The following is a 25,925-nucleotide window of genomic DNA, read 5'->3' as shown; positions in this document are numbered from 1 at the left end:
CACCCAGAGCCGATCCCCACCAACCAGACAGCGCTTCCCACGGCCACAGCCCCAGGCTCCACCACCACGTGTCAAGGGCCAACAGCTGGGACACGCAGGCTTGGAGCTCGGTGGTCCCTCTAGGCCTGCGGCACTGTGCCCGTCCCCCTGCTCAGGCCGCTACCAGGCTTCCTCCAGCCCTCCACCCCCACCCCTGCTCGTTTGAGCCCAGGGGACCGTGATGTCACGCCACGTGATAAACAAAGCGGCAGTGCATAACTTGACAGGCAACAACAGCACCCCCACAGGGGAGAAAACCAGTCCTGAGGGACAAGAAAATCTCGGACTTTCCAAAGGTTCCAAATACACAGCATATCTGTGCTGTGGTATTAAAATTTCACAGCAGGGAGAAGAGGCAGTCAGAAGATCAGAAACGTCAGTACCAGAAGAAAGGGTGAAAGCCACAGGTCTCGTTTGCGCTCTCCTGCACACAAATGTGCAGGCAGTGAGGGCAGAGGCCTAGGGCGAGCTCACGGCAGCCCACGCTGGAGGCTCAGGGTGACACGAAGCACCCAGCTGCCTGCGAACGGTCCTGACGATGCAGAGCAAACGTGCGCGGTACTTACCGTCCTCGAGTCGAGAAGGGAGCAACAGGCCTCTTCTGCCCAGTTCCGCCAACGCCAGACAGCCACCATGCCAGGCGTTGTCCGTCTCCTGAAAACTGAGACACACAGACAGCCTGAGACTACGGTGTTCGTGCCAACTTCTCCCACCGCGCACACACACTGCGGTCCGCATCCTGGGCCCCGGGGCCTCCCTGAAACCCCCTCGTGAGTCTTCCAGCTGTCGGCTGGCGAAGGAAGTAAACCACTGCAGCTTAATGAAAGGGAAGCACTGCGTTCAGGCATTGCTCTTCAGATCTCCCAATGCCAAGCACCGGTCCTAGGTGGGCTCCACAAGCTGCCAACACAGAAAGCAGCCGCAGATGCGTGTCAGCGAGACACGCAGGCTCCGCACAGGGCTCCGGCCTCAGCAGCGCGTGCCGGCTCACGACCCGCCCGGCGACGGACCCCGTTCGAGGCACTAAACCTGGGGGCTCGTGGCACAGTGATTCTATCAAATTCAGGCCAGACTACGTTAGCAGAAAGGGACAGGGAGACCTCTTTTCCTCCTCGCCTGACTTGAAGGAGAGACTAAACAGGGCGAACGAAACGCCATTCGGAGAACGGTTTTGCACTATTTGAAACACTGGCTTTTAATAAACAGCTACAATTAATCAAGTCGTAGTAAAATTTTACATCTGATAAAATTTCTCCTGAAATAGTTTGGGAGCTCTCTCATTTCCAAGTGCAGCCCTGGCACCACGATTAGTGAGAAGCGCTTCTTAGATTGGCAAGGGCTCTCCTGCGAGTTTCTCCACTTGGATGCCAAAATAAACATGGCAATACACTTCACCAAAAAGCAAGAGACATTAAAGGGCTCTTTCCTGTTCTAAATCATCAAGTGATGACAAAGAAATGTTTATGAAAACCAAATAAATTGCACCCCTCGCTCGCAACAACACAAGAACATTCAGACAGGACCGCGCAGGCTCGTCTGCTCCCCGAACAGGCGCTCGGCAAGTCCCGCCCGAGCGCACAGGCCGGCAGACACGGGCTCCCTGAGACAGACGAAGGTGCTGCCCCTGGACCTCACCACCAACCAATGCCAATTTCTACTGCCAATTATAAATTTTTAAGTTCCAGGTATTTTTTAAATGTCTGTCACAAAGGCTATCTGACCGTATCAAAATTGAATACTGCACTTTGTGTACTTTAGGATTTTAACGGGAAAGAGATGCCGTATGCTTTTCATGAGATTTGGTAACATTTTAAAGAACCTTATAAAAGATCAGCAGTATGATGACTCAATTATCAGTAAAACAACCACCAGTTACACCAGTGTCTGTTTCTGAACTAAATGGACTGCTGTTTGTCAACGGCTATGGAAGGGCGGCATGACCTCTGTCAGGCCTGTGGCTTGAGGGGGAACAGGACAAGGAAGGCCATCACCTCGCCAGCCCCTACTCCGCCCAATCCAGGGGGGGACTCAGGAACAGCGCCTCCCCTGCTCAGCGCCTGGCTCGCGGCCAGACTTCTGCCCCACTCACTCTCTCCAAGGCCCAACCTACACAAGCAGACGCGGACGCAAACACGCAGACTAGCAACAGGAACCTCACCGTGTCGGCTGAACCAGGGAACGCACGTGCTCTGCCACGTGGCTGAGGGCAGGCTCTGCCCCAGACCCAAGTGCAGGGCAATCCTGAGAGGGTACAGGGTTACAGATGAGTCAAGACCAGCAAACGGCATAGCCACGAGTGGGTAGATTCAAGAGAGAAAAGCCACAAAGGCCTCAGGGACCCCAGCCTCACATCACCAAGGGCAGCAAGAAGCACCAAAGGAGGACGACCCCAAAAATGACCAAGCGGAGCACGTGGAGGGCAAGCGCCCGCCAGTGCAGACTGAACAGTGAAGACCTTCTGCTTCATCTTGGAAGGACTCAGGAGAAATGGTGCCCTGGGGTACCAGGAGGAGGGGACACTGTGTACCAGGGCAGGTCAGAGAGAAGCACTTCACCACCTTTCCTTTCATTTTGAATTTTTAAGTAAAATAGAACCCAATCAAACGCAAAGATAAAACTAAGAGAAGAACGGAAAGCAGCCAAGTGGCACATCTCCTGCTGAGACAGGTGGCCGCTCCCAGGGCCACGGGGGTTCCACCGAAGGTTTCTCAAAGTCACAGAGATTCCAAGAAGTCACAGCACCCACAGCACACCCAGCACCTGGGCCCTGGGGCTGCAGTCTATCTGCTAACTGGAGACCCCCGTGCGGCTAAGTTCAGATGGCCAACACTAGGACCCTGGACAGGCCACCAGGGCCTTGCTCCCCTCCCACGGCCCCTCTGCTTCTGAGGCGGACCAGACTGATGATCTAGCACACACTATGTCTGGGGTTCTGCCCTGAGGTGACACTGCGGGGGCCAGCAAGGGGCTAAAGCACTGTTTTCTAAGAGGAGCAGGGCCACAGGCACGGACAGACAGCCACACATCCCGGGGGTGGACGTAGGGAAGGGAGCGGCAGCTGCTGGATGATGGCCACACCACTCACCCGGGTCCAGTGGGGCTCACCGTAGAGCCCCCTGGGGACAGGTGTGGCTTCGTTCCACAGAACCGGGCCTGCAGACGGAGCAGGGAGTGAAGGGCATTCCTGGGAGTGGGGGATGCTCCGGTAATGGAATTAACATCCCATGCCGACCCCTTCAGAAAAGCCTATCCCAGGAGAACACCGCAGGAGGGACGAGACGGTACCGGCACCTGTGCCAGGCCATCAGCCAGTCCTGCCGCCCCACCCCCACCGCACACCCCCTCCACCCAACAGGCTCCTGCTTTCCAGGCTCCTCAAGCCTTCTGGGCTGGGCTGAGCGGGACTCTGTTCTGTGCCCAGTCCCACAGCCGGGTACTTCACACCCATCCAGGGAAAGGCTGCCTCTGCACTCAGGTCCTTTCCCTCGACGTCCCGCTTGTCACTTTGGGCTGCCAACCCTGGGAAGCAAGCGGTAAAGCAGTTTCTACCCTCCACTAAATACAAAGACTAGAGGAGTTCATTACAATAACAAGACAAAGGCAGAGAAGTGTCCGCAGACTAAACTATCAAGGACGAATGAAGGAGACCACAGGTGCAGGCCGGGACAAAGGGCCATATGTCTGGCCAGCAGAAAATATGTTCTAGGAGTCCGATCGAGACACACAAGGTCAAGGGCCCTAGGCCTCCAGGCAGAGGTGCAGCGAGTGGTGAGGGAGGTGCGGGAGCACTGGAATGGCCACCACCAGGAAAGCTGGCACCAGGGACACCGCCAACAGGGGGCCGGAGAGCGCAGGCGTGAAGGGAAGGAAAGAGCCGGGCAAGGAAGAGCCCGAGGGAGGGCTGGGTGAAGAGACCCCAGAGCGTCCGTGCAGAAATGCTCTGAGGAAGGAAACAAGAAAAGACGTGAGGCTGACCTGCCATGCCTAGGCAAAGGGGCCAGGGAGGACAGGCTGGGGGTGTGGGACGTTGGTGCTTTCCACCCTCCCAAGGCGTGGCTCAAAGTGCTGCCCTCTCCCAAGACCAGGGAGCTCCGCCACAGCCAAGCAAGCACCGCCACTAGTCACCGCCCGGGGACTCACTGCTGCGCTCAGGACCAGCGGGATCCCGCACCATCCGCGCACTCACCGCCGCACCCCCAAAAAGCCCAAGAGGACACCCTAAGCCAAGCCAGCAGAACCCGCACAGGGATGGGGAGCACTCTCTCCCCCCAGAGTCACAGCAGGAGCACAGGCTGCCCACCAGGCAGTTTCCCCTGAAGACATACTGGCCACACAAGCAGCTCTGTCACTCTGAACAAGGGGACACTTGACATCCTATTCCCTGAACTCCTCCAGCGGTCACAGAGCGGGCTGGAGACGAAGGGCCAGGGAAAGGCCAGAGGAGACACGCACGCTATGGGTGCTCCGGCGCAGCCTTGGCCACTGATGCGCAGGACCAAGCACCCGCCAGGGCAGACAGCTCCTCTCCCTACCCACACGCCCTGGCAGCCCAGGAAGAAAACAACCGGGGACCAACCAGCAACACCCTTCTTAGACACAACTGCTTCCAAAACCCAGAGAGAGGTTTCCAGAGCCAAAATCAAGAGGCCTCTGGGACGAACCGTACCGAAGATGCCTCGCACTGCACAGGGCACCCGAGAGCACACCATGCTGCCCGGGTCTCTGCCCTGCTCCTGCCTGCAAGACGCAGGCTCAGAACCCAAGGACCACAGCCTGCACATATGTCCCTGCCCACACCGCATCCTGGGCCAGCCAAGGGCCGCCCAGATGCCTCCAGAAAGGCTAAGCCAGATACAACACAACCATGACCCCATGTGACTATTAATCTTTGGTTTTTTTTTTTAAGAGGCGGCAGGGAGAGGGAGAGAGAGAATCCCAAGCAAGCTCCACTCCCAGCATGAAGCCTGACGCAGGGCTCAACCTTACCCCAACGGAGATCATGACCTGAGCCCAAATCTAGAGCCAGATACTTAACTGACTGAGCCCACCCAGGCACCCACCACATGCAGCTGTTTGAATTTAAATCCAATAAAATTAAATTAAATGTAGAATTTTTTAAAAAGCAGAATTCACACCCAGGTCATACAAGCCTCTATGTAAGGTCCACAGCCACATGCGGCAAGCAGCTACCACAGAGGCAGATCTGGAACATGCCACACCACAGACCTTCTCTCAGACGTCACCCCAATGACCCCAGGTTTCTTCGAAGAATGATATCGATGTATGTACATGTTCAAAACCACTTTTTTCTTCTTAAAGTTTTTAAATGTAATGGGATTTAAGCTGATAAAAGAAATATAACAGGGGCGCCTGGGCGGCTCAGTGGGTTAAAGCCTCTGCCTTCGGCTCAGTTCATGGTCTCAGAGTCCTGGGATCGAGCCCCGCATCGGGCTCTCTGCTTGGCAGGGAACCTGCTCCCCGCCCCACCCCACCCCCCGCCGCCTACTTGTGATCTCTGTCTGTCAAATAAATAAATAAAACCTTAAAAAAAAAAAAGAAAGAAAGAAAGAAATAGAACAGAAATAACTAGAGTTTTCAAATTTAACTTCAAAAGGAAAACAAAAAGGCTCTGGAGGCTCTGACAAGTAGCTCAGATGAAAGAAAACGCAAAAGGACGTGGGGAAAAACAGCCGCTGCTTTTAACCAGAAGCGTGTCCCCCTTTGATCTTCTCACATACCTGAAACAATCCAACACGGACCCAACCACATCATCCGCCAGCTCTTTGGGAAGCCTTGCAGCCATCCGACCGATTCTGGAAAAGAGAGGCGCCACCCATCAGCATCAGCAGCCCGTGGTGCGGGGTACCGCCGACGAGGAACCGCCCCAACAATTTCGCTCCCTCCGGAGAACGGAAACAAGTGGCAGACCCAGAGCCAGGCTCACACCCGCTCTACGCAAGGCCTGTCAGGGAGCCTCACCCCAGTGACATAAACAGACCGACACAGACACCTCCTGAGGGGAGGGACACAAAGGGGGGAACTCGCCCCCAGGGCAACAGCCGGCCGCGCACGGTCGATGGCACCCAGCCCCAGGCCTGACGCCCTGATACCCCCCCCGGACCACCCTCCACCCGGCGGGCCGCCCTGCCAGATACCCCCGACCGGATCAGCCTCCCTCCCTGCCCAGCCCACTCCACCCACAAGTGACTCTGGGCCCAGAGGCTGCCCGCTGCCAAAGCGAACGCCTTCTCCGTGAGGGCACCTCTGCAGGCCATTCCCGCAGGCGTAAGAGCAGACAAACACCACCTCCCCGCTCAGGGGCTCTGCGGCCAGATAAGGCTGTGCTAGCACCTGCTCGCTACGTGAGGGCTATGCCTGCCCGTGCAGGCAGCGGACAGGGGCTACGCTGAGCAAGAGAAGGAACATCGGAAAGGTAAAGAAAGGCAAACTGGGCTCGTAATTCTGTCCACTCTAGCCAGGAAGTGAAGAAAATGAAGGAGCCTCATTCCGCAATAATGATTTTTAAAATGAGAATACAAAGCCGTAAACATACGTTAGAAAAAACTATTCCACCTCCTAGAGCCTCCAAGCGGTTCACAGCTCTCAGTCGCAAGGAAGGGTCCTTCATAAGCCACCGGCCCCGGGCCCAGCTCCCCACAGTGCGACGGCGGGCACCTACCCTTTGGCCGCAGACCACCGCACGATCGTGTCCTGGTCCTTCAGCCCGACCAGCAGCTGCTCTGCAAGGACACAGGAAGGCCAGGCCCGTGAGCTCCACGCACTCACCCCTTTCCAAGGTAAGTTCTTCATTTCCCAGACTGAAGGTGTCCCTCATGAGCACCATGAAGGCAATCACGCTAAAAATCTTCATTTTAATTACAAGGAGAAAACATTTCCTTTTCCTTGTTTTTAAATATTGATTTAAAGCCAACTCTTGCCATTGTTGCTAAAAAGCAGACCCACCCATCAGGGCAGAGAGTACCAGTGAGGAAGACTCCCCAGAGATCAGTGTCTGCAAGAGGGTACAGAAAAGGGGCTCTTGTTGGGGTCTCGGGCACAGGCCAGACATTAGGAAGAGCCACACAGAGGCCCAAAGAAGTGGGGAGACGTCAGAGGCCTCTCGGTAAGGGCCTGACACGTCCCACTCAATGGAAACCTTGACCAAGGGCACCCAGACAGCCTGAGAAGGCCCAGCAGGGAGGAAGGACAGGAGCCTGTGAAGAGGTCAAGTTCACTCTGCCCGGGGCAGTGTAGGACCTTGGAAGTGGGGGGAGCAGTAGGTGTAGACAACTCTGGGAAGAAGCTCACCGTGAAAGGGAGGAGAGCGGACATGAGAAACAGCGAGACGGCACTAGGGGAGGTGTGCTGCTGTCCCTCACGGACAGCGGGAGACCCTACGGTGGGGGGCGGGGGAACCAGGCGAGGAGGGGTGGGGGAAGGCTGGCAGGTGTGCGGGCTGCTGCAGTGCGGCTCTGCCCCACTCCGTGAGCAGGAGACACTCCCTCGGGTAAGAGGAGGGCAGGGCCCAGAGCTCTGCAGGTCTGCGGCGGGAGGGTCACTGCAGGTATGTGCGGCACCGGGCCAGGGAAGCCGCTACTTTGTCGCTCCGGGAGAAGGCCTGAGGCCATAGGCCGGATGCACCCAGGTAAGGCACGGTGGAGGGCTGAGGGCCGGGGACTGAGGTAGAAATACAAGGGCTCACACATGGGAAGCAGCCAGTGAACGCAATGACGGGCCAGGGCCGAAAGAGTCATGGGCATCGGGACCACAGGCCAGCAGCCACAAGCTCCATAAAGGTGAGGGTGGGGAAGGTCACGGAAGGCCGTGTGACGCCAGCACAACGCGGGGAGGAAGGCACGCAGCCAACGCAATGCACCTCAGAGGAGCCTCACCAGCACCCCCAGGACCAGAGAGCGGCAGACCCCCTACCCACCTATCACGCTCTCCACCTCCTCGGGGATGTCATAGTCTCCGTCGCTGTCGGGAGTCTCCACATGCATCTTCGCCTCTCTCTGACTCTGGGCGCAGAGCTGCAAGTTAGCGGCCAACGAGCGGCAGCCCCGCTGGTACCTGCACAGAGAAGCACCGCGTCAGACCCGCAGCCGCGCCGGCTCCCGCCCGAGAAGAAGCTGCCCTGATGACTGAGGTCAGAAACTTAGTGTCCCTTAGAGTCTTAGCGGGTGCCTGGGACAATTCCGTGTGTCTTACAGAAATAAGACAGAAAGAGCACGGAGTCACTGCTGGCATCCACGAGGGCTGCCAAGAAATGTAACGACCGATCTGAGCCACAGAACAGAGAGGCTGTGCTCCCAGAAGTCCCTGAGTGCCATGCAGGGTTGGGGGAAGGACGGAGGACGGAGCAGGACCACAGCAGTGCGCCCGAAAGAAGCAGCCGCGAGGGCACGCATGGGGCCCATGGGCGTCAGCCTTATTCACAAGGCGCTCTGCCTCCTGTCCCTACTGCTCCCCAGGCCCTTCACCCCCCTGCCCCCTAGAGCTCACTCACTGGCCAGCTCCTGCAGACGCTGTCTCCAGAGCCTTCCTCTCAAGCCCCAGCAAGCACAGTCCTCCCGGCCTCCCTGTCCGAGCTGAGGCCCCGGGCATCACCCGTGTGCCGTGAGGGCACAAGCACAGGCCGGCTCCAATGTCTGACCGCACGGCTCCCGAAGCTCCGGCTGCCAGTTTCCCCATCTGTCAGAGGAGGTCCTACCCAGGGGCTCGTGACGGGACAGACGCAAGGACATGCACGAAGGCCCGTCACTGCCACCTTTCCTCCTGGAAGGTGGGCACCAGTGCACCACACCGAGGCCAGCACGTATGGGCCAGACTGGCGGGTGGCCTGGAGCACAGAAGGTGCCCAGGTCCGGGTACAGAGCGCACCTGGGGCTGCGGCCCGAGGCGGACTTCCAAGCGCAGACAACTGGAGCTTCGCAGACGGAGCACAGACCCTGAACCAGCCCGGGCACTGCTAACGGCGGCCCGCAACAGCTCATTAACTCCCTGGACCAGTCTCCAACTCCGTTCTAAAGCAAGAGCGGTGGCTGGCAGCCCCAGGCGGCCCGCCTGCAGATGCTCGTGCAATCCTCTCCCCTTGGTGCCCCCCCAAACCCAGGGGCTCCTTCAGCCCGGGAGGCCACAGCAGCAAGGGGATGTCCCTCCCAAGAAGGCTCAGGAAGACGGTGGCTTCCGTCTTGCCACCCCTCACTCAGAACACATGCCCACACTGCGCACTGCACTATGGAGAGCCCCACAGCAAGAACTTTGGGAGGCCCCCAGCAGACAGCCCACAAGGAATGGAGGCCTAATGACCGGGGCGTGCTTGGGTGCCCCCCACCTGAGATGGCAGCTGCACTGGCCAACACCTTCCTGAAGCCTTAGCGAGACCCTGACCACAGGACCCACCCAAGTTACACCCATTCCCAATCCAAAGAAAGAGGCACAGTAAAAATGCATCATTTTAAGCTGCTAAATTTGGGGGTATTCTGTTACATAACTGTGATGTTGTCATTTACAGTAAGAAATCTACATGGGGTCTCTGTCCATTTCTGGATTAAGATGTCTTCATTTATGTTCATGAAGTGACTTTTGGAAAGCTCCCAGGTCACCGAAGGATGGGGACTGGTCACCATGGAAACCAATCATGTGACTGGAGGGCTGGAATTTTCAGTCTCACCCCCTGACCTCCGAAGAGGGAATAGGGCTGGAGGTTTAATGAACCACCAACAGCCGATGATTGAATCAATCACGCCCCTGGAATGAAGCCTCCATAAAAATCCAAAAGAACAGGGTTTGGAGAGCTCCTGGACTGGTGAGGGCGTGGAGACCCGACCTGGAGAGAGTGGTGTGTGCAGACAGGACACAGCGCTTCCCCCACACCTCACCCTGGGCATCTTTTCCTTCCGGCTGTTCCTGAGTTGTATCCTTTTATTATAAACTGGTGATCTAGCAAGCAAAATGTTTCCCTGAGTTCTGTGAGTTTCTCCAGCACGTTAACGGAGCCTGAGGAGAGAGATGTGGGAATCCCAATTTATAACTGGTCGGTCAAGGCACAGGGGACGACCTGGACCTGCCACTGGCATCTGAGTAACGGGGGGTTCGGGGGGTGAGACACGACCATCTCCTCGGACTGAGCCCTTAACCTCAGGCGTCATGAGGAATCAGACACTACCTTCGGGTAGACAGTGTCGGAACCGTGAGACCCAGGAGTCGGCTGGTGTGGGGAAAAACCACACCTCAGAGCGGACGTCAGAACGGAGCGCCGGCTCCACAGTTACCTGCCACATCAGGAGGTAACTGATACGGGGAGAGTGACGCCAGCCACCGCAGGCTTGTCCTCAAGACCACCAACTGCCCAGCACAGGGCCTAACAATGGCAGTCGTCCTGGCTCCGGCCTCCCCAAATCAGGACACATACTGATTATTTCACAGGAAAAGCACTCACCCTGATCACCCTGACGCACAGTGACCAGAAACGACAAAGATGATGGACTTCAGGCTGCTGTCGGGTTTACCCTTCTGCGACCACCTAAGTCATAAGCCAGCCCCCACTGGCACACGCGAGATGACAACCCAGACTGGGATACCGTTCCACACAGCAGGGAGGTGCCCAGGGGCAGCCCACTTTCACATCTCTCTTCCTCCCCAAAGGTACTTTCTAAAGCGCAGCACAGGGAAAAAGAGCCCAAGCCGAGAGCAGCAGTCTGGCCTGGTGGATGAGGAGAGATTCGTGACTAGAGAGATGGCGCGCACCTGGAGACAGGTGTTGGAGGAAAAGTGGCTCTAAGAAGGAAACTCGTAACTGCACAGACGTCTCCTCGGACCCTCGTACGACCCCTAAGATGTGCGAGTACAGGCAGGTCCCAGAAGCACTGTGTGAGAGCAGCTGGGAGGCTGAGCTGGGCGGAGTCCGGAGTCAACGTAACCCTGGGGAGTCCGTGGGATGGGGGCCCCCGAGGCAGACCAACCAGCCGTGCGCTGGAAGTGAGGAGCGCGCGCTCCAGGGCAAAGGAACGGGAACAAGACCGCGCTGCCAAGGCCTGAGGAAGAGGGAGCAGCCCCAGCGAGTCACCAGCCTACCAGACACGCCTACTCCTCGCCAAGGGGAGGTGGCCGACAGGAGGAGGACACTGAAAATTGAACAAAAATGTAACGGAGGAGAGAGAATGCAGAGAAAAAAAATGAAGATGGAAGAGACAGGAAAAGTAGCAAGAGGGTTGACTTCCATTAAATGTCCATGGGAATGCAAACCGAACAAAGTAATTATGGTGCTGAGTTACTCCCCTTCACACATAAAGGCTTATAGCCCCTGCAATGACTAATTTTATGTGTCAACTCAACTGAGCGACAGAGCACCCAGATAGTCGTCAAACATTATTCTGTGTGTGCCTCTGAGTGTTTCTGGATGAGATGAACTTTTAAGTTGGTAGACTAAATAAACCAGATTGCCTTCCCCAGTGTGGGTGGGCCTCATCCAATCAGTTGAAGACCGGAACAGAACAAAGAAGCCGACTCTCCTCTGGGGTAAGAAGGAATTCTTCCCGCCTTTAAACTCCAATGCCACTGTCAGCTCCCCTGGGTCTCCTGCTTTCTCACTCACCCTGCAGGTGTCGGGACTCGCCAGTCTCCACGGCCACGTGAGCCAAGGCTTTAGAAGTGTCTGCACACAGGCACACACATCCTCTCAGCCTGTTGGTTCTGTGTCCCTGCAGAACCCTAACACAGTGCGAAACATTAATTTTCCTTGTTTTTTTTTTTTTAAGATTTTATTAATTTGTCAGGGCGCCTGGGTGGCTCAGTGGGTTAAAGCCTCTGCCTTCGGCTCAAGTCATGATCCCAGGGTCCTGGGATCGAGCCCCGCATCGGGCTCTCTGCTCAGCGGGGAGCCTGCTCCTTCCTCTCTCTCTGCCTGCCTCTCTGCCTACTTGTGATCTCTGTCTGTCAAATAAATAAATAAAATCTTAAAAAAAAAAAAAAGATTTGGGGCGCCTGGGTGGCTCCGTGGGTTAAAGCCTCTGCCTTCGGCTCAAGTCATGATCCCAGGGTCCCAGGATCGAGACCCCCGTCGGGCTCTCCGCTCAGCGGGGAGCCTGCTTCCTCCCTTCTCTCCGCCTGCCTCTCTGCCTGCCTGCGATCTCTGTCTGCCAAATAAATAAATAAAATCTTTAAAAAGAAAAAAAACTACACAGTACTCTGAGCACAGCAGAAGTCTGTTTCTGTGAAAGCCACTAATTCAAAAGGCATCTGCTAATTAACGTCAGACTGTTAGTCAGGACCGCTTCTGTCGCAGGCAAAGGCAGCGTAAGGAGTGAGAGCTTACTTCCTCCGAAAGAAGCTTCTACTCTGCTTTCTCATTAATGGGGCTTTCCCTATAATGAGGCCAAACTGGTAAAGTCATACTACACCTGAATAATGTCACATAAAATGCAAAATCAAACTTCCCTTGTCGTCACTCCAGCTTGTTATCCGACCTGAAAGATGTAGAGACAGAAAAAAAACTAAAAGGAAAACTTTTCCTTTCGAAATCAGAAACACTGCTGAGACTAAGGAAATGAAGTGCAAGCAGAAGATAACAGTGTTCTCAGTCACGGTCACCACAGCCCCGCCTGTCGCCCCACCGGCCTCCCCGACCCTGCTCTACCAACCTCCACTTCGCCACCCTGGGCTTCAGGAATGTCAGTCCCAGCCGCTGCACAAGCTTCACCCCAAGTTTCCGGAGCAGGGTCTGGTTGCTGTCGGGCAGCCGGCAGCCCTCCAGGCACTCGAGAACAGTGGCGGCTGCAAACAACAGCATACGCAGCTCAGACCGGTGGGAAGCGTCTTCTATGGTCTCCCAAACTACACCCCCTGGGTTTGGCCCCCACAACATTAAAACCACAGAGGGATCTACAGGCCCCAGATGCAGCATGACAGCCAGATGTACCATGGACCCCTGAAGCTCTGCTTCATAGAGAACCCCTCATCCCGCGTCATTTCCCAAGCGCAGTGAGAGTTGAACCTGCTCAACTTTCTCACTATGAAGCCACAAATGTGCAGGCTGGCCAAAAAAGAAAAAAAAAAGAGGAGCCCCAGAAAGAGCGAGAAGCCACACAAAGCAAAGAACAGCTTATGCGAAACACACCGTGGATTATAAGAAATTGTGCAAACATCATGGGCCCAGCCTGGTGGGGAGGGGTCTCCACAAACAGGAAAATGGGTGGTCAGGGCCCTGTGCCGCCAAGGCTGGTTGGGGGGACGAGGTGGCATTACGGGGAAACCAGGGCCAGGAGAATGCACAAGATGGCATTTCGTATGGACAAGGAGGACAAGATTTCAAGACAAGTTGTCACAGCATCTGAATCACTTACGCAAAGACCCAAACAGCATGCAGTGACTGACGTGGGTACGAGTGACAGTAACATAAAACAGACCCAGTGCATGTGAGTGTGCAAGTCCACTGAGGAGGACGTGTGACGACGCCGAGCAACGGCTGCTCGTGTTTCCAGGCGTGACGGTAGTATCAGCGCCTGTTTCCAAAAGCACCCTACCTATCTTCTGGGGGTACACACTGCAACAGACGCAGGTAAGACGACAGGCGGCAGGGTGTCTGGGCACACTGAGGAGGAGCACAGGGAGCCGAGATGCCCATGAATGAAAAATGTGAAGCCTGGGACAGAAATGTGGGAGTTCGCTACACTGCTCTCTCTTCCTTTATACGTGGCTGAAATTTTCCATGATGAAAATTTCTTTAAAATACAGGCTCTACTATTCAAAATTTATTCACAAATCTTCTAGAATATATACCTCCAAGAAATTTCTCTCGGTCCAGATAGTAAACGTCTCTGCAGCAAGAATCACAGAGTTTATGATCAAAAACTGAGCTTCTGTCTAAAATTACGGGCATGGCGGACAAGGTCAAAGCCGTGACCGTGGCTGCAGAGACAATGCAGCTGTGACTGGGGTCCCGGGAGGGGAGCCAGAGACCTCGGGGTGTGTCCACAACACCACGTCCCCCAGAATCAAAACCTGGCACACGGCACATCAAGAGCCCAGTCCTCCCATACAGGCCTAAAAAAAAACAGATCAAAGCACACATGCACACACAAAACAAACAAAAAAAAACAAAGAACTATGATAGTGTCCAAGTACAGCAAAACTTACAGACTCTTGTAACTACGAATAAAATGTGAAAGAGACACACACTGGATCGTAAACAGGCAAACTCACATCACATCACACCCTCTTACAAATAAACCTTACCATAGGGTAAACAATCTTCACGTTTTCCATGCTTAAATATTTGTGCCTTTAAAAAAAAAAAGTCAAATGTTACAAATATATTTACAAATTTAGAACATAAATCATCAAAACAGTTCACTGCATCTTCCATAATTTTTACTCTAAATACCATAAAATAACGAACAGTCTCTATACACGATAAAAGAATTACTAGAAGCAGGAGAGGCGACGTCGGAAAAGGACTTCGTGCAGTAGGAATGCGACCACAAGGCCAGTCCACTTCGGGAGGGCAAGGCATCGCTGGTGACGTGTGCCCAGCTGCCAGTGAGGGCGTCAGCCATAAGGAGAGTGAAGAACCTCACTGGGTTTTCTTTAATGACCTGAGTGGGTCACCAGGGTGGCTCAGTTAAGCATCTGTCTTCAGCTCACGTCATGATTGCACCATCCCGGGATCGAGTCCCGCGTCGGGCTCCTTGCTCAGTGGAGAACCTGCTTCTCCCTCTCCTGCTGCTGCTCCGCCCCGCCCCCAACTCCCGTTCTCTCTCACTCCACTCTGATTCCCCCAAATAAATAAATGTTTTAAAAATCTTTGAGGACCTGTACACAAGAGCAGGTGTCAAAGGGTCGACGTTACGGGCCCAAGCAGCTGTCATGAAGGTCGGGAGCCCAAGCGCGCACTCCTGGAGTGTCACTCATGCGCAGGCAACACTCGAGAAGGGCCCCCGTGCTTCTCACACACATCTGCTCATCCTGTGGGGCCCTGGCAGGGCATCTCCCACCCCTTCTCCTGTAACCAGGGACAACGTCCAAATCACAGACCTCACGAGCTCCAGAATGCTCAACCTGAAATGTTACCCTCCACTTCTAGGTGCGAAGAAAAATGGGACAATTCACACAAGCATCCAAGCCCCTTAAACAAAGAATCCTGGCATTGAGCACTGCCAAGAATTTCTTACAAGAATTTCCTCTCCTTCAGAAACAGTATTTAACCAGCAAAGCGAGAACTACTTCTGTTTTAGATGTGAAGGTATGTAAGCCCATGTGCGCTAGACTCCCGTCCCCCTGACACCAGGTCCTGACAGGCAAGGAGCTGCTCAGCCCTTCGAGCTGCCCCCACATGGCGCACCCCATACCCACCCGGCCTCGGGAGACAGACAAGCTACCCGGTGCCCAGACTATCAGAGCCCACAGAACCCTCACAATGGCTGCCGCTTTAAGCCACAGGCTTTTGGGTGGGTTGTTACCCAACAGAGAACTCTCGACTTGGGAAATTCACCCTGTAGGTAAGGGTGCTTCTGTCTAAGCCTGGGCAACAGACACCACCCTGACAGCAGGATGAGGACACGCGGTAGGGATGTAAAGAGAACCCACGAGCGCAGAAAGTCTGAGGGGAAGGAGGGAAGGACTGTGAGCAGCCAGGAACAGAGCTGGCAGCACTTGGTGGTTGGTTAAAGTGTTCTCTGGGGGATGGCTGGGTGGCTCAGTTAGTCGTCTGCCTTTGGCTCAGGTCAAGATCCCCGCGTCCCAGGATCGCGTACCACGTCAGGCTCCCTGCTTCTCCCTCTCCCTCTGACCTCCTCCCTGCTTGTGCTCTCTCTCTTTCTCTTTCACTCTCTCTTTCTCTCAAATAAAATCTTCCCAAGAAGTGTTTTGGGGGTTCATTCACCAACTAAACTAATAAGAATTTAAAATACTATGACATGCCAGAAGTGATCTTTCCTGTGAACGTTCTTTATTTGCCAAATTCTTTACAAAGTCTCGGTAAGAGAACAGAACAAAAACGGTGAACGGTGGCGCTGACACGGCCCCACCACAGTGCACGGGCAGATGGAGACAGGCCCCTGCCTGGAGACATCTGGCTTGGCCCCTAGCAGTCCCCACCCCAAAGAGAAGGGCCAGCACCGAGGCCCAGCCACAGCCACTGTCTGGACTAACAGGAACCAATACTGCATCCTTTATGGGTATGAGAGGAGTCCTATCCCTCCGCTCTTCCCAATCTTGAACCCGCAGGATAACCCAAGCTCTCTGTGCGTGTGAAGAGAAGGATCGCCGAGTCCCAGCGCCCTCGTGAACAGACTCAGACTCATGGAAAAGGATGAAAAGGAAGGGAAAAAAACAAAATCAATGAAGAAAAGGGCTTCAATTTTGTTCGTCTTGTTTTTTTTTTTAAGATTTTATTTATTTGGGTTTTTTTCAAAGATTTATTTATTTGAGAAAGAGTAAGCGAGGGAGAGCATGAGCTGGGGGAGAGGCAGAGGGAGAAAGGAGAAGCAGACTCTGCAAGGAGCAGGGATCCTGACCTCAATCCCAGGACCCTGGGATCCTGACCTGAGCCCAAGGCAGACGCTTAACCCACTGAGCCACCCAGACATCCCAGTCTGCTTTTACACATAAAAATGCGGCACCTTCACCGCCATTCACTCTTGAGAGCGTGTGGCTGTACAGGGACACACAGCAGTGGGAGAAAGCGGCAGGTCCAAACGCGCTCGTCTTCTGATGGTCTCAAGCACTGCTCAGCCAGGCCGGAAACGGGAAGGACGCTCTTTTCATGGAAGCATAAAACATGAACCAAGTGCGCACGCCTCTGAAAGCACCCACTTTGCATAAGCAATTACGCCTCTTCGAGATCACAGAAAACACCACCAAGCAGCCCAGGAGAAATGACCGTCAGGGCTGTTTCTGTTGTTCTAGAAACCAGCACAGCGCAAGGTGCAAACAAAAGGGAGTTTCTTAGTAATCATCCTAAACTACCACACCTTTCGATTGCTACCCACCCAAGCCGGCTTTTCTGCAGTGTGCACACCAGCTTCTCCTCCCCAGGGCATGCTCTCTGAGCCCGTGAGTCACAGGCTGTCAGCTGCGCGGGAGCCAGTCCGCCCTGCTGCCGAGCAGGAAACACTGGTCTAAGGCTCCCTCGAGCACCACCAAGTCAAGGCCAAGAAAAGCAGCTCCACCTAGGACCCGGGCAAAAGGTCCCCCACACCAGACCAGCTCAGGGGTACCCCTCGCCAGCACCTGTGAACTCTCCCGTGAGCTGGTGCGTGCCCCCTGAACCAGCCCACCACCGGTTGGGCACCTCAGTGTGGGGTACCGTCCTCAGTGCCCCAGGAAAACATGACATCATAAACACACCAGCAGTCAGGCTAGAGCCAGGCAAAGCGGGCTCCTCCCTTTCTGCACTCCTGACTCTTGTCCCAGTGCTAAGGAGCGCACCGTGCCCCCTCATGGCAGTTGTGTCATACACGATGGGGATAAAAGTAAACACCATCAGGCAGCGACACAACCAGCTTCAGGATGGACAGCATCTAGAGCCTGCCCCACGGTCCTCAGCTGGGCCACAGCAAGCCCACGCAGGGCCACACCCGCCATGGAAGGCAGCAAAGCCCAATGGCGTGGCCTCTTTGGGTCACCCTGGAATGCACTCTCCAGAGGAAGTCTCGCACCCCCCACCACCACCACCACTGGCTGGAACCCGCCGCACCAGAGGAAGTCTCGCACCCCCCACCACCACCACTGGCTGGAACCCGCCGCACCTGCCGGCTCACAATGACGAAAGAGAAGGGGCATTCGAAGCCAGCCTGCCACCGTCCCCCAAAAATAACAGTAAGTGGACACTGGTCAGAGAAGCCCGGAGAAGCCCTGAGAAATGCAGAAGCAGACGTGTCCTGAGGACAGTGCTCACCCAGGCTGCACTCCAGGACCAGGCCCTGGCCAGGCGGAGGTCCACCCTGCTAAGGGGAGAAGCCAGCCAGACCAGAGGCACCTCCAGCCCCCAGGAGAAGCAGGACATCTCCTCTTTTCCCTCGAGGGTGACCACTCTGGGTGTGGCCTTTGGGGCCCCCCCATCCCCCGCCTCATGGGAGCCTGTCAGACTCCATGAACTGACCTTCCACACAGAGGCCTTCAAGAACCCTTAACAGAAGACTTTCAAACACCACAAAGCCGGAAGATCTGAAAGCTCTCCGTGAAAGGGACTGGAATCACTCCCTAAGAGCACCACACACGGTCCTGGGCAGCTCCACGGGGTGAGGAGGGAAGACCCGCAGGAGACAGACAACACGGACCCAGGCTCAGCAGGGCGTAGTCCCTCCCAGAGAGCTCTTTGCTATTCCCACTGGCTTCAACAGCCAGTAATCTTAGATAAAAACAACTGTTTCTCAATCAATTCAAAAATACCAAAAATCCTGGTCACACATCTCCTAATTGCCTAACGCAGGGTATGTGGAAGGTGCCAAAGGCACAATTCCTGCCACAGAGAACTTAGTAACCAGCCGGCCAGTGCAGCACGCGCCCCATTCCCACGCCAGAGCAGTGTGGCCACAGGCTCAGAGGGGGACAAGGCCCAAGCCACACTGGCATCTGGGCAGGGAGGGGCTCTGAAACCACCGGGAGGAGAGGGACCCCCCCCCCAGCCAGGAGGCCCCCTCCCCTCCAAGTGAAAGTGAGGAGAGGAGACCCAATGAGGAGCAGGAGAAAAAGCAGGTGGCACGCCCAACCCAGGGACTAGACGGGCAGAGCTGAGCCCACCGAGGGACTTCGACAGGGCCAGTGACCCGAGCAAGAACACCCGTGGCAGGAGCCACTGAGAAGAGCCTCTGCCGCTTCAGGCCCACACCGCCACGCGCACCCTCTCCTGAACCAGCGCACACCTGAGGGCGCACCAGCACAGGGCCCAAAACCCTGGGGGAAACCAACACAAGCAGCCTGCTTGGCCCGACTCTGCCCCGCGCCTGGTGCCCTGCCAGTGGGGCCTGGAGGACAGACTTCTGCAGGCCGTCTACTCTGCAGCTCAGGCTCCCCAGCCCCGTTCCTGGGCCCCCTGCCCCTCGTTCTGCACCACTGAAGGGTGTACAGACAAAGCACAGCTGCGGCGGAGGGACCGAGGGGGTGGGTGCCGCTGTCCCCAGAGGGGACGCCGCAGTCGGAGCCAGCTCCTGTGTGGAGAGCGTGCCGGAGCAGAGAGACGTCCTAGGCCGAGGACAGACTCCAGCCCAGAGCGGAGGATGAGCCACGGAGGGGGTGGCCAGCACATGAGGAAAGGAGGGCCAAGCCCGCGACACGACCCTAAGGCTCACCCACATGGCCAGATGAGACTGGACCTGGGCCCTGCCTGAGCACCCTTGTTTGCTGCTGGGGCCTCATTCCACGGGCTGACAGGAGGAGGGAAAAGTGACAGGATGACAGGCACAACCTCGGACTCCTGGGGTCTGAAGCACAGCAGGTACACAGAACTAGGGCTCTGCAGGACTCAGAAGAACCAGCAATTAAAGGTCAAGGGTGAATCCAGAGAGCAACGTCAGTGACCCTCCAACAGCAAAGACAAAGCCTGACAAACACCTGCTTAGGGGGAGGGGTAAGGGCGGCCAGGTCCCATTCACCACAGCCACCAAGAGGGTAGGAGCTACAAGGCCCCCGCATGGCCCGCCGTGGAGGCCACAGGCCCAGCTGCACAGAGGGCACCGGCCGGGAGGCCCACAGCTCTGCGCCAGCTCCATGCCAGCTGCCCCGCTGCGCGCCCCTTCTCCGTCCAGGAGGCGGAGAGCCTGGGACCAGCAAGGCCCCCTCCCCTCCAAGCGTGGGCTGGGCTGGGCTGCCTGCGAGCGTGCACCTGTCCAGCAGGACACGTCATCTCCTCACACAGCAGGTGTACAAACCAGGCCCGCCAATGGGATTAAAGGCGTGCCACACAGCATGCGTGTTTCGACAAGACTCCTGTCGCCACGCTGCCTGCCCCACGTAAAATGCTGAGTTCCACAAACGTAAACCAGTATCAGAGGCGGCTGCTCCGTGGATTCAAATCCACAAGGAAACTGAAGGTTCCCACGTCCCCTGCATTCCACAAGAACACAGAAGCGCACATCAGCCTGCAACACACACACACACACACACACACACACACACACACACTCTCCCACGGCTCCTACCCCAGCCTCCACCCGAAACCCTGCCCCGGCAAGGGCTGCGACTAAGAAGCTCAATTGGGCCATTTGTCCTCCGGCCACACTGAACCCAACGCGAAACCACACCACCGAGTGCTGCTCTCCAAAGAGCCCTCAGAGGAAAGAAATCAAAGCCTCCCTGACAAGTGTTCTGGATAATCAGGTGGCTTCTTTTCATCTTCAAAGAGCATGACATGCACTAATTAGCCTCCACACCACCCTCTGAGGTAAGAGCTTTGTTATTTCCCTTGGACAGGCGGGGAGCACGGAGGAAGGCCTTCGCCTCTGCCTGGGGTCACAGGTGTTGCTACAGGGCGTCCTGAGGCTCAGGACTGGCCCGCAGCAGACGGGCCTCCCTCAGGGCAGCAAAGCACCCAAGGGCAGAGCCAACACAGCCTGGAGCCCAGGACGTGCATTTCTGGTGCATCCCGCCCTCACCAAACCGACAGCCGCTCAACCTGGGCTCGAGACCTTTTATTTACTTGGACTCCAGGCAAAACCGGAACAGCTTCGGGATGTGCCCTCCTCATGCACTCGGCGCCGGGGACGGGGTTACCCGATTTTTAGCGTCTGCGACAAAACATTCTATCCTTCCACAAGAGCTATGCTTTTATCACTGATAAAGTAAATAAAACAAACTTCACCGTCAGGGGATACAACCGTAACCGGCAAAGACGAGCGTTTCATTGTCAGTCCTCCCACCAGCAGTATTTCTGTGTAGGAAGCCCGTCTTCAGCAACACAAGTTCCCACCCACCTCCCAGCCATCACAGGGAGCGCACGAGGAGAATCCCCCATCGCCCATCGTCCTTAGGCCGCTCAATCCGAGCAGTGAGAGCCAAGAAGGCCCAACCAGCACTAAGGAAGCAGAAGCGACGGCACACCCAAACGACGACCATTTTCTTTTTTTTTTTTTTTTTTAATTTATTTGACAGGCAGAGATCACAAGTAGGCAGAGAGGAAGGCAAAGAGAGAGAGGAGGAAGCAGGCTCCCTGCTGAGCAGAGAGCCCGACGCGGGGCTCGATCCCAGGACCCCGGGATCATGACCTGAGCCGAAAGCAGAGGCCTTAACCCACTGAGCCACCCAGGTGCCCCGACGACGACCATTTTCAATTCTTCACACTGGGTTTGCCTTCTTAGAATTTCCTCAATTTGCAACAACCCTAATGCTTAAAGCAGGACGAAGCCAGAGGACCTTCCAGGGACAGGAAGCCACCGGACTCCTGCTTCCCCCACGCAAGAGTTAAAACTCAGCGCTGCCAGAGGAACCTGCTTCCAGGAAAATAAAATCAAACCCAGTTTCGATGGTGCTTGTTACGAGTTCACCTGTTTTGCTCCCGCTAATGAACAGGTGGAGAGAAACGAAGCCAAGGGCATCAAAGGAGACAGACGCAACCCGAAAGCACAATACACCTGCAGGTCCCGTCACGCAGAGCGGACGCCCGGCCTCTGCCGTTCAGGTCTGACGAGCTCGTGGTGAAACCCGCTCCCTGCCCGGGAGAGCCCAGCACCCTCCACCACCTCCTCCTGCCCAGGCGGCGTCAGCGCTAATTACACCAAATCACTGCTTTGAAAAAGAAAAGAGAAAAGGAAACGAGACGTGTAACTCCACAAAGACCCTAGGTTTTCCAGAGGAAACAGAGGGGCTTCAGAAGGTTCCAGAAGGGGTGTGCTGGGCCCTGCAGGCCGCCACTTCCCAGCAGCTTCATCTACTGACTTCCCCAGGGGTTGAGCTGCCCTGTCTGGCCACCGCCCACCTCGCTGCGGGGGCCCCTCTCCAAACCGCTCTGAGGTACGGCTGCCGGCCTGCTCCAGCGCCCCGCTGGGGGAGGGGCAGAAGCTTTGGGGAAAATCCCTCTATTTCTCAAGAGAAAGAGAGAAAGAGAACTTCTCCTAAGGGTGGAGCCTAGAGACACCCACATCCACAGCTCTCCCCGGCTCCTGGCTGGCTCTCCGCGCTGAGAGGGGCGCTGACCTGCTCCCACAGCTGGTAGGACAACACTTGGCAGCCCGTCCCACCGCAGCACTGGGTTTTGCCATTAAAGGCGTGTGTCTCCCCCTTAGGAAGAAGCAGCAGAAAACGTGGGAACAATGTTGAAACAAGCAACAAGATGATCAAAAATATTTTTTAGAGTAAGTAAATAAAAGGACCTAGGGCAAAGCAACGCAGAACTGGACAAAAAGGGGTCCCTGTGCCCTTCTCAAGCCTTCAGGAAGGGCATCAGAGTCCCAAGGACCTGAGCCCAGGATCAAGGGAGCCATCAGGAACTCTCGCAGGTGGCTTGAGTGCACAGGTCCGCCACTGTCTCTTCCGGGAAACCTGCCTCGTTGCTGCCGGCCCAGGCAGGGGCCACACAGGCATCACCCGCCCACAGATCCCTAGGGCAGTCACAGTCGTCTCCAGCCCTACAGCCTAGTCACCCTGCTGGCCCAGCTGCCCCTACGTGTATGAACACAGCTGTGGCTCCTGGAAAGGTGGTTCCTGGAGGGGTGGCTTCTGGGCAAAGGTTACAGGAGACCCGAAGAGCCCGTCCCAGATACAAATTCCTGACTGGGCAAAGAAGGTCTAAAATAGGACCCTAACCACAAAAGCCAGTCAGGTCGAATGTGCCTGACCCTCCCGCGCCCCGCGCCCACACTCAGATGGGTCTAGCACTTTGCCCTGCAGGCCACCAGAGACCGAGAGGCCCCAGCTACATTCTGTCAGACCTTCTGATTGTTCCTCTATGACCTAAGACTTCTCGATGAAACTCAGGGCAAAAAATTAAGACTCCCCTTGTACACCCAAACCTTCAAACAAAGCATCCCTACCCCATTCGCCCATCCTTTACCATAATTACCTAAAACGTAAATGCACTTCCCCAGAATTCGGGCAATGACAGCCTGGTGGGCACACGTGTGTGCCCCGTGCCTCCCCCACCCATCCACATCCACACCAGGTGCCCTCACAGGCCAGCCTCACCCTGCACTGACTCCTGTCATGGCAATTACCCTGAAAATCCCAATAAAACCCTTTCTAAGCACCACCTCCGCAGAGAGCTGGAACGAGAGCCACCTGAGGGCACAGGCTGTGCGTCTACACAAGCTGACACCCCATGTTTCATCAGTAGCACAGGTGTGTGCCATGGATAAGAAAAAACATAGAAAATATTTAAATTGTTAAGTTAAAAAAAAAACAATTGTTACATACCCAAGGGAACTAAAATATATGTTCAAACAAAAACTTACACACAGAAGTCCAGGTTAGCACTACTCATAAGAACTACGGATACCCACACAGCGGATATTATTTGGCCATAAAAAAGAGTGAATTACTGATCTAAGCTACAACACGGATGAACCCTGAGAACACAACACTAAGTGAAAGAAGCCACTGACAAAGCTCACATGTTGTACAATTCCCTTTATATTAAATGTTCAGAATGAGCAAATCCACAGAGACAGAAACTAAATTAATGGGGAATGACTGCTAATAGGTGTGGGGTTTCCTTTAGGGGTGATGAGGATATTTTGGAATTAGATAGTGGTCATGGCTGTGTAACCTTGTGCATGTACAAAACAACCACTGACTTACACACTTTAAAAAACAGATTACTCATGGTGTGTGAATTATCTCTCAATTTATTCTTAAAGATTTTTAAAGATTTATTTTAGAGAGTTTGTGCACATACACACATGTATGCACACACGCGTGCCCAAGCAGGGACAGAGGCAGAGAGAGAGGGAGAAGGAGAGAGGCAGACTCCCTGCTGAGCACAGGCGCCCCCCACCCCCTCGCAAGATGGGTTTAATCCCACAACCCACAAGATAGTGACCTGAGCCAAAATCAACGGCTGGACATTCAATCGACTAAGACACCCCGATACCCTTCTCTCAGTACTTTTTAAGAACTAGTGCAAAACATATCACATTCGTTTACTGAATGGAAGGAAGAAGGAGGAAAAAAAAAAAAACAGCACCTCAAAAGACCACAGGAATTCAGAAAATGTTCTATTTTTCCAGGTTTCTTTACAAAATGTCTTGAAATACTCTCATCTGAAAGGCTCTGTCCTTCCTCAAGACAACAGCAACATGAATGGAAAGAAACAGATGCCGAGAATGTTCCCTGAGAGGCCAGGCAGTCTCTGCCCTAAGTGCCCAGGACAGGGTGTGCAGTTAGAAAGGGCTGTCCCCAGGCCCTGGTGGCAGCCCCAGCTGTCACCTCCTCTCTTCCTACATCCTATGCCCACTGCCCTGGGTGATACCATCACCAGCCTCACTTTTCACTGGCCCTCATGGCTTCCTACACCTCATCCCACCTGTCAACAGCCAACACACGGGACAACACCCAAGAAAATGATGTCACACTGAGTCATTGGTCCAAATGTCTCCATTTAAACCCAGCCCAAAGTGGGCCCTGGGCCTCTACAGCTTCAGAAAGAGGCCAAGAACCAAGTCGGAGCTGCTGCAATTAGAGAGCAGAAAGGAGGCACCATGCCCCCAACACCCAAGGACCATGAGAGCCTCGGCAGGCTCCCCTCTTCTGGAACTGTCCTCCTCGTTAGCACTAGAAAAGGCAACACAGTAGAAAGACGAAGCAGAAAGTGGGAAACCAACCAGTGCACTCTGGGCAGGTGCCTCTGTGTGTTTCACACACATGTTCCCAACACCCTAACCCAAGGAGCTGAACAAAATCGAAGTTCAAATCTCCTGCCTCATTTCCTCAGAGCTCCTTCAGATAATTATACTCTGTAACACAATTAGCGCAGCAGGAAACCCAAGGAGGACAGGCCCTGCCCACCTGCCTGCCTACCTGCCCCAGCTCTGTGGACACCACTGCCACCTGGTGGCCACGCACTAGGCTGGCTCAGGCCACCTCCTTCACCGGAGGACAAAGCCCAGTGCGGACAATCCAAAGACAGGCCTGGGTTATAAGGTGCAGTGCTGTGCTATTGGGGTTAATGGTCTCTTACTGTGTTCCAGCTACTTCAGAACGGACTCAAAGGTAAAGAGAACCTGTCCCCTCCCCCGGGGTAGTGTTTACCAGGGCCTGGAGTGTGCCATCCATGGCAATGACTCCCTCGATGGTCTGGAAGGAGGAGCGGGCCAAGGTGTGCAGGCTCCAGTCCAAGAAACCTGCCATCTTCTCCTGCTTGGCATCGGGCCGTGTGACAAACCTGCCAGAAGGAAACAAACAGGCCGGCGGACAGCTCAATCAAGGCCCCAACCGAAGAGAGCTCAACCCCTTCCAGCCCACCAGGTCCTCCCATCAGGAGGAGTCTCCATGCCAGGACATCTGTCCTCGTGTTGTGAATTATGTCCTCCTTTCAAGACAGACACTCTAGGACACTCTCCAATCTAAAACACCAAGATAGGGGCGCCTGGGTGGCTCAGTCGTTAAGCGCTTGCCTTCAGCTCAAGTCATGATCCAGGGTCCCGGGATCAGAAGGGAGCCTGCTTCTCCCTCTCCCACTCCCCTCACTCGTGTTCCCTCTCTCACTGTCTGTCTCTGTCAAATAAGAAAAATCTTTAAAAAAATAAAACACCAAGACACTACCCAGACCATGGCTTTCAGGCAGTCATTCCCCAGCATGACCTCTCTGAAGTGATACACAGGCCCCACCACCCCCGTTCTCCTCCCTCCTGGGCTCCCACCCATCCTGGGCCCCCTACACCGTAGGCCCACCTTTACCTGTCCCCACCACTGCCCAGGAACCCCACCAACACCTACTACTCAGCCCTTCCCCTTCCTGG

At 55.2% G+C, this 25,925-nt stretch overlaps 1 protein-coding gene across 2 annotated transcripts in view; it reads right to left on the bottom strand.

Annotated features, from left to right (window-relative positions):
* The window catches only part of TBCD (tubulin folding cofactor D), a 149,381-nt gene that overhangs the window by 106,458 nt on the left and 16,998 nt on the right, over positions 1-25,925 (bottom strand). For both annotated transcript variants that reach the window (XM_080825585.1, XM_080825586.1), the window contains 7 exons: positions 25,216-25,348; positions 14,275-14,320; positions 12,681-12,813; positions 7,973-8,109; positions 6,719-6,779; positions 5,778-5,852; positions 606-700 (listed from right to left, as the gene is read on the bottom strand). In XM_080825585.1, coding sequence (XP_080681711.1) covers positions 606-700; positions 5,778-5,852; positions 6,719-6,779; positions 7,973-8,109; positions 12,681-12,813; positions 14,275-14,320; positions 25,216-25,348 — 680 coding nt within the window. The remainder of the gene's footprint in view (positions 1-605; positions 701-5,777; positions 5,853-6,718; positions 6,780-7,972; positions 8,110-12,680; positions 12,814-14,274; positions 14,321-25,215; positions 25,349-25,925) is intronic.

Source organism: Martes martes, assembly GCF_963455335.1.
Source record: "Martes martes genome assembly, chromosome: 16".
NCBI lineage: Eukaryota > Metazoa > Chordata > Mammalia > Carnivora > Mustelidae > Martes > Martes martes.
Note: the sequence above shows the minus strand (reverse complement) of the source record. Positions and strands in the feature narration are given on the sequence as shown.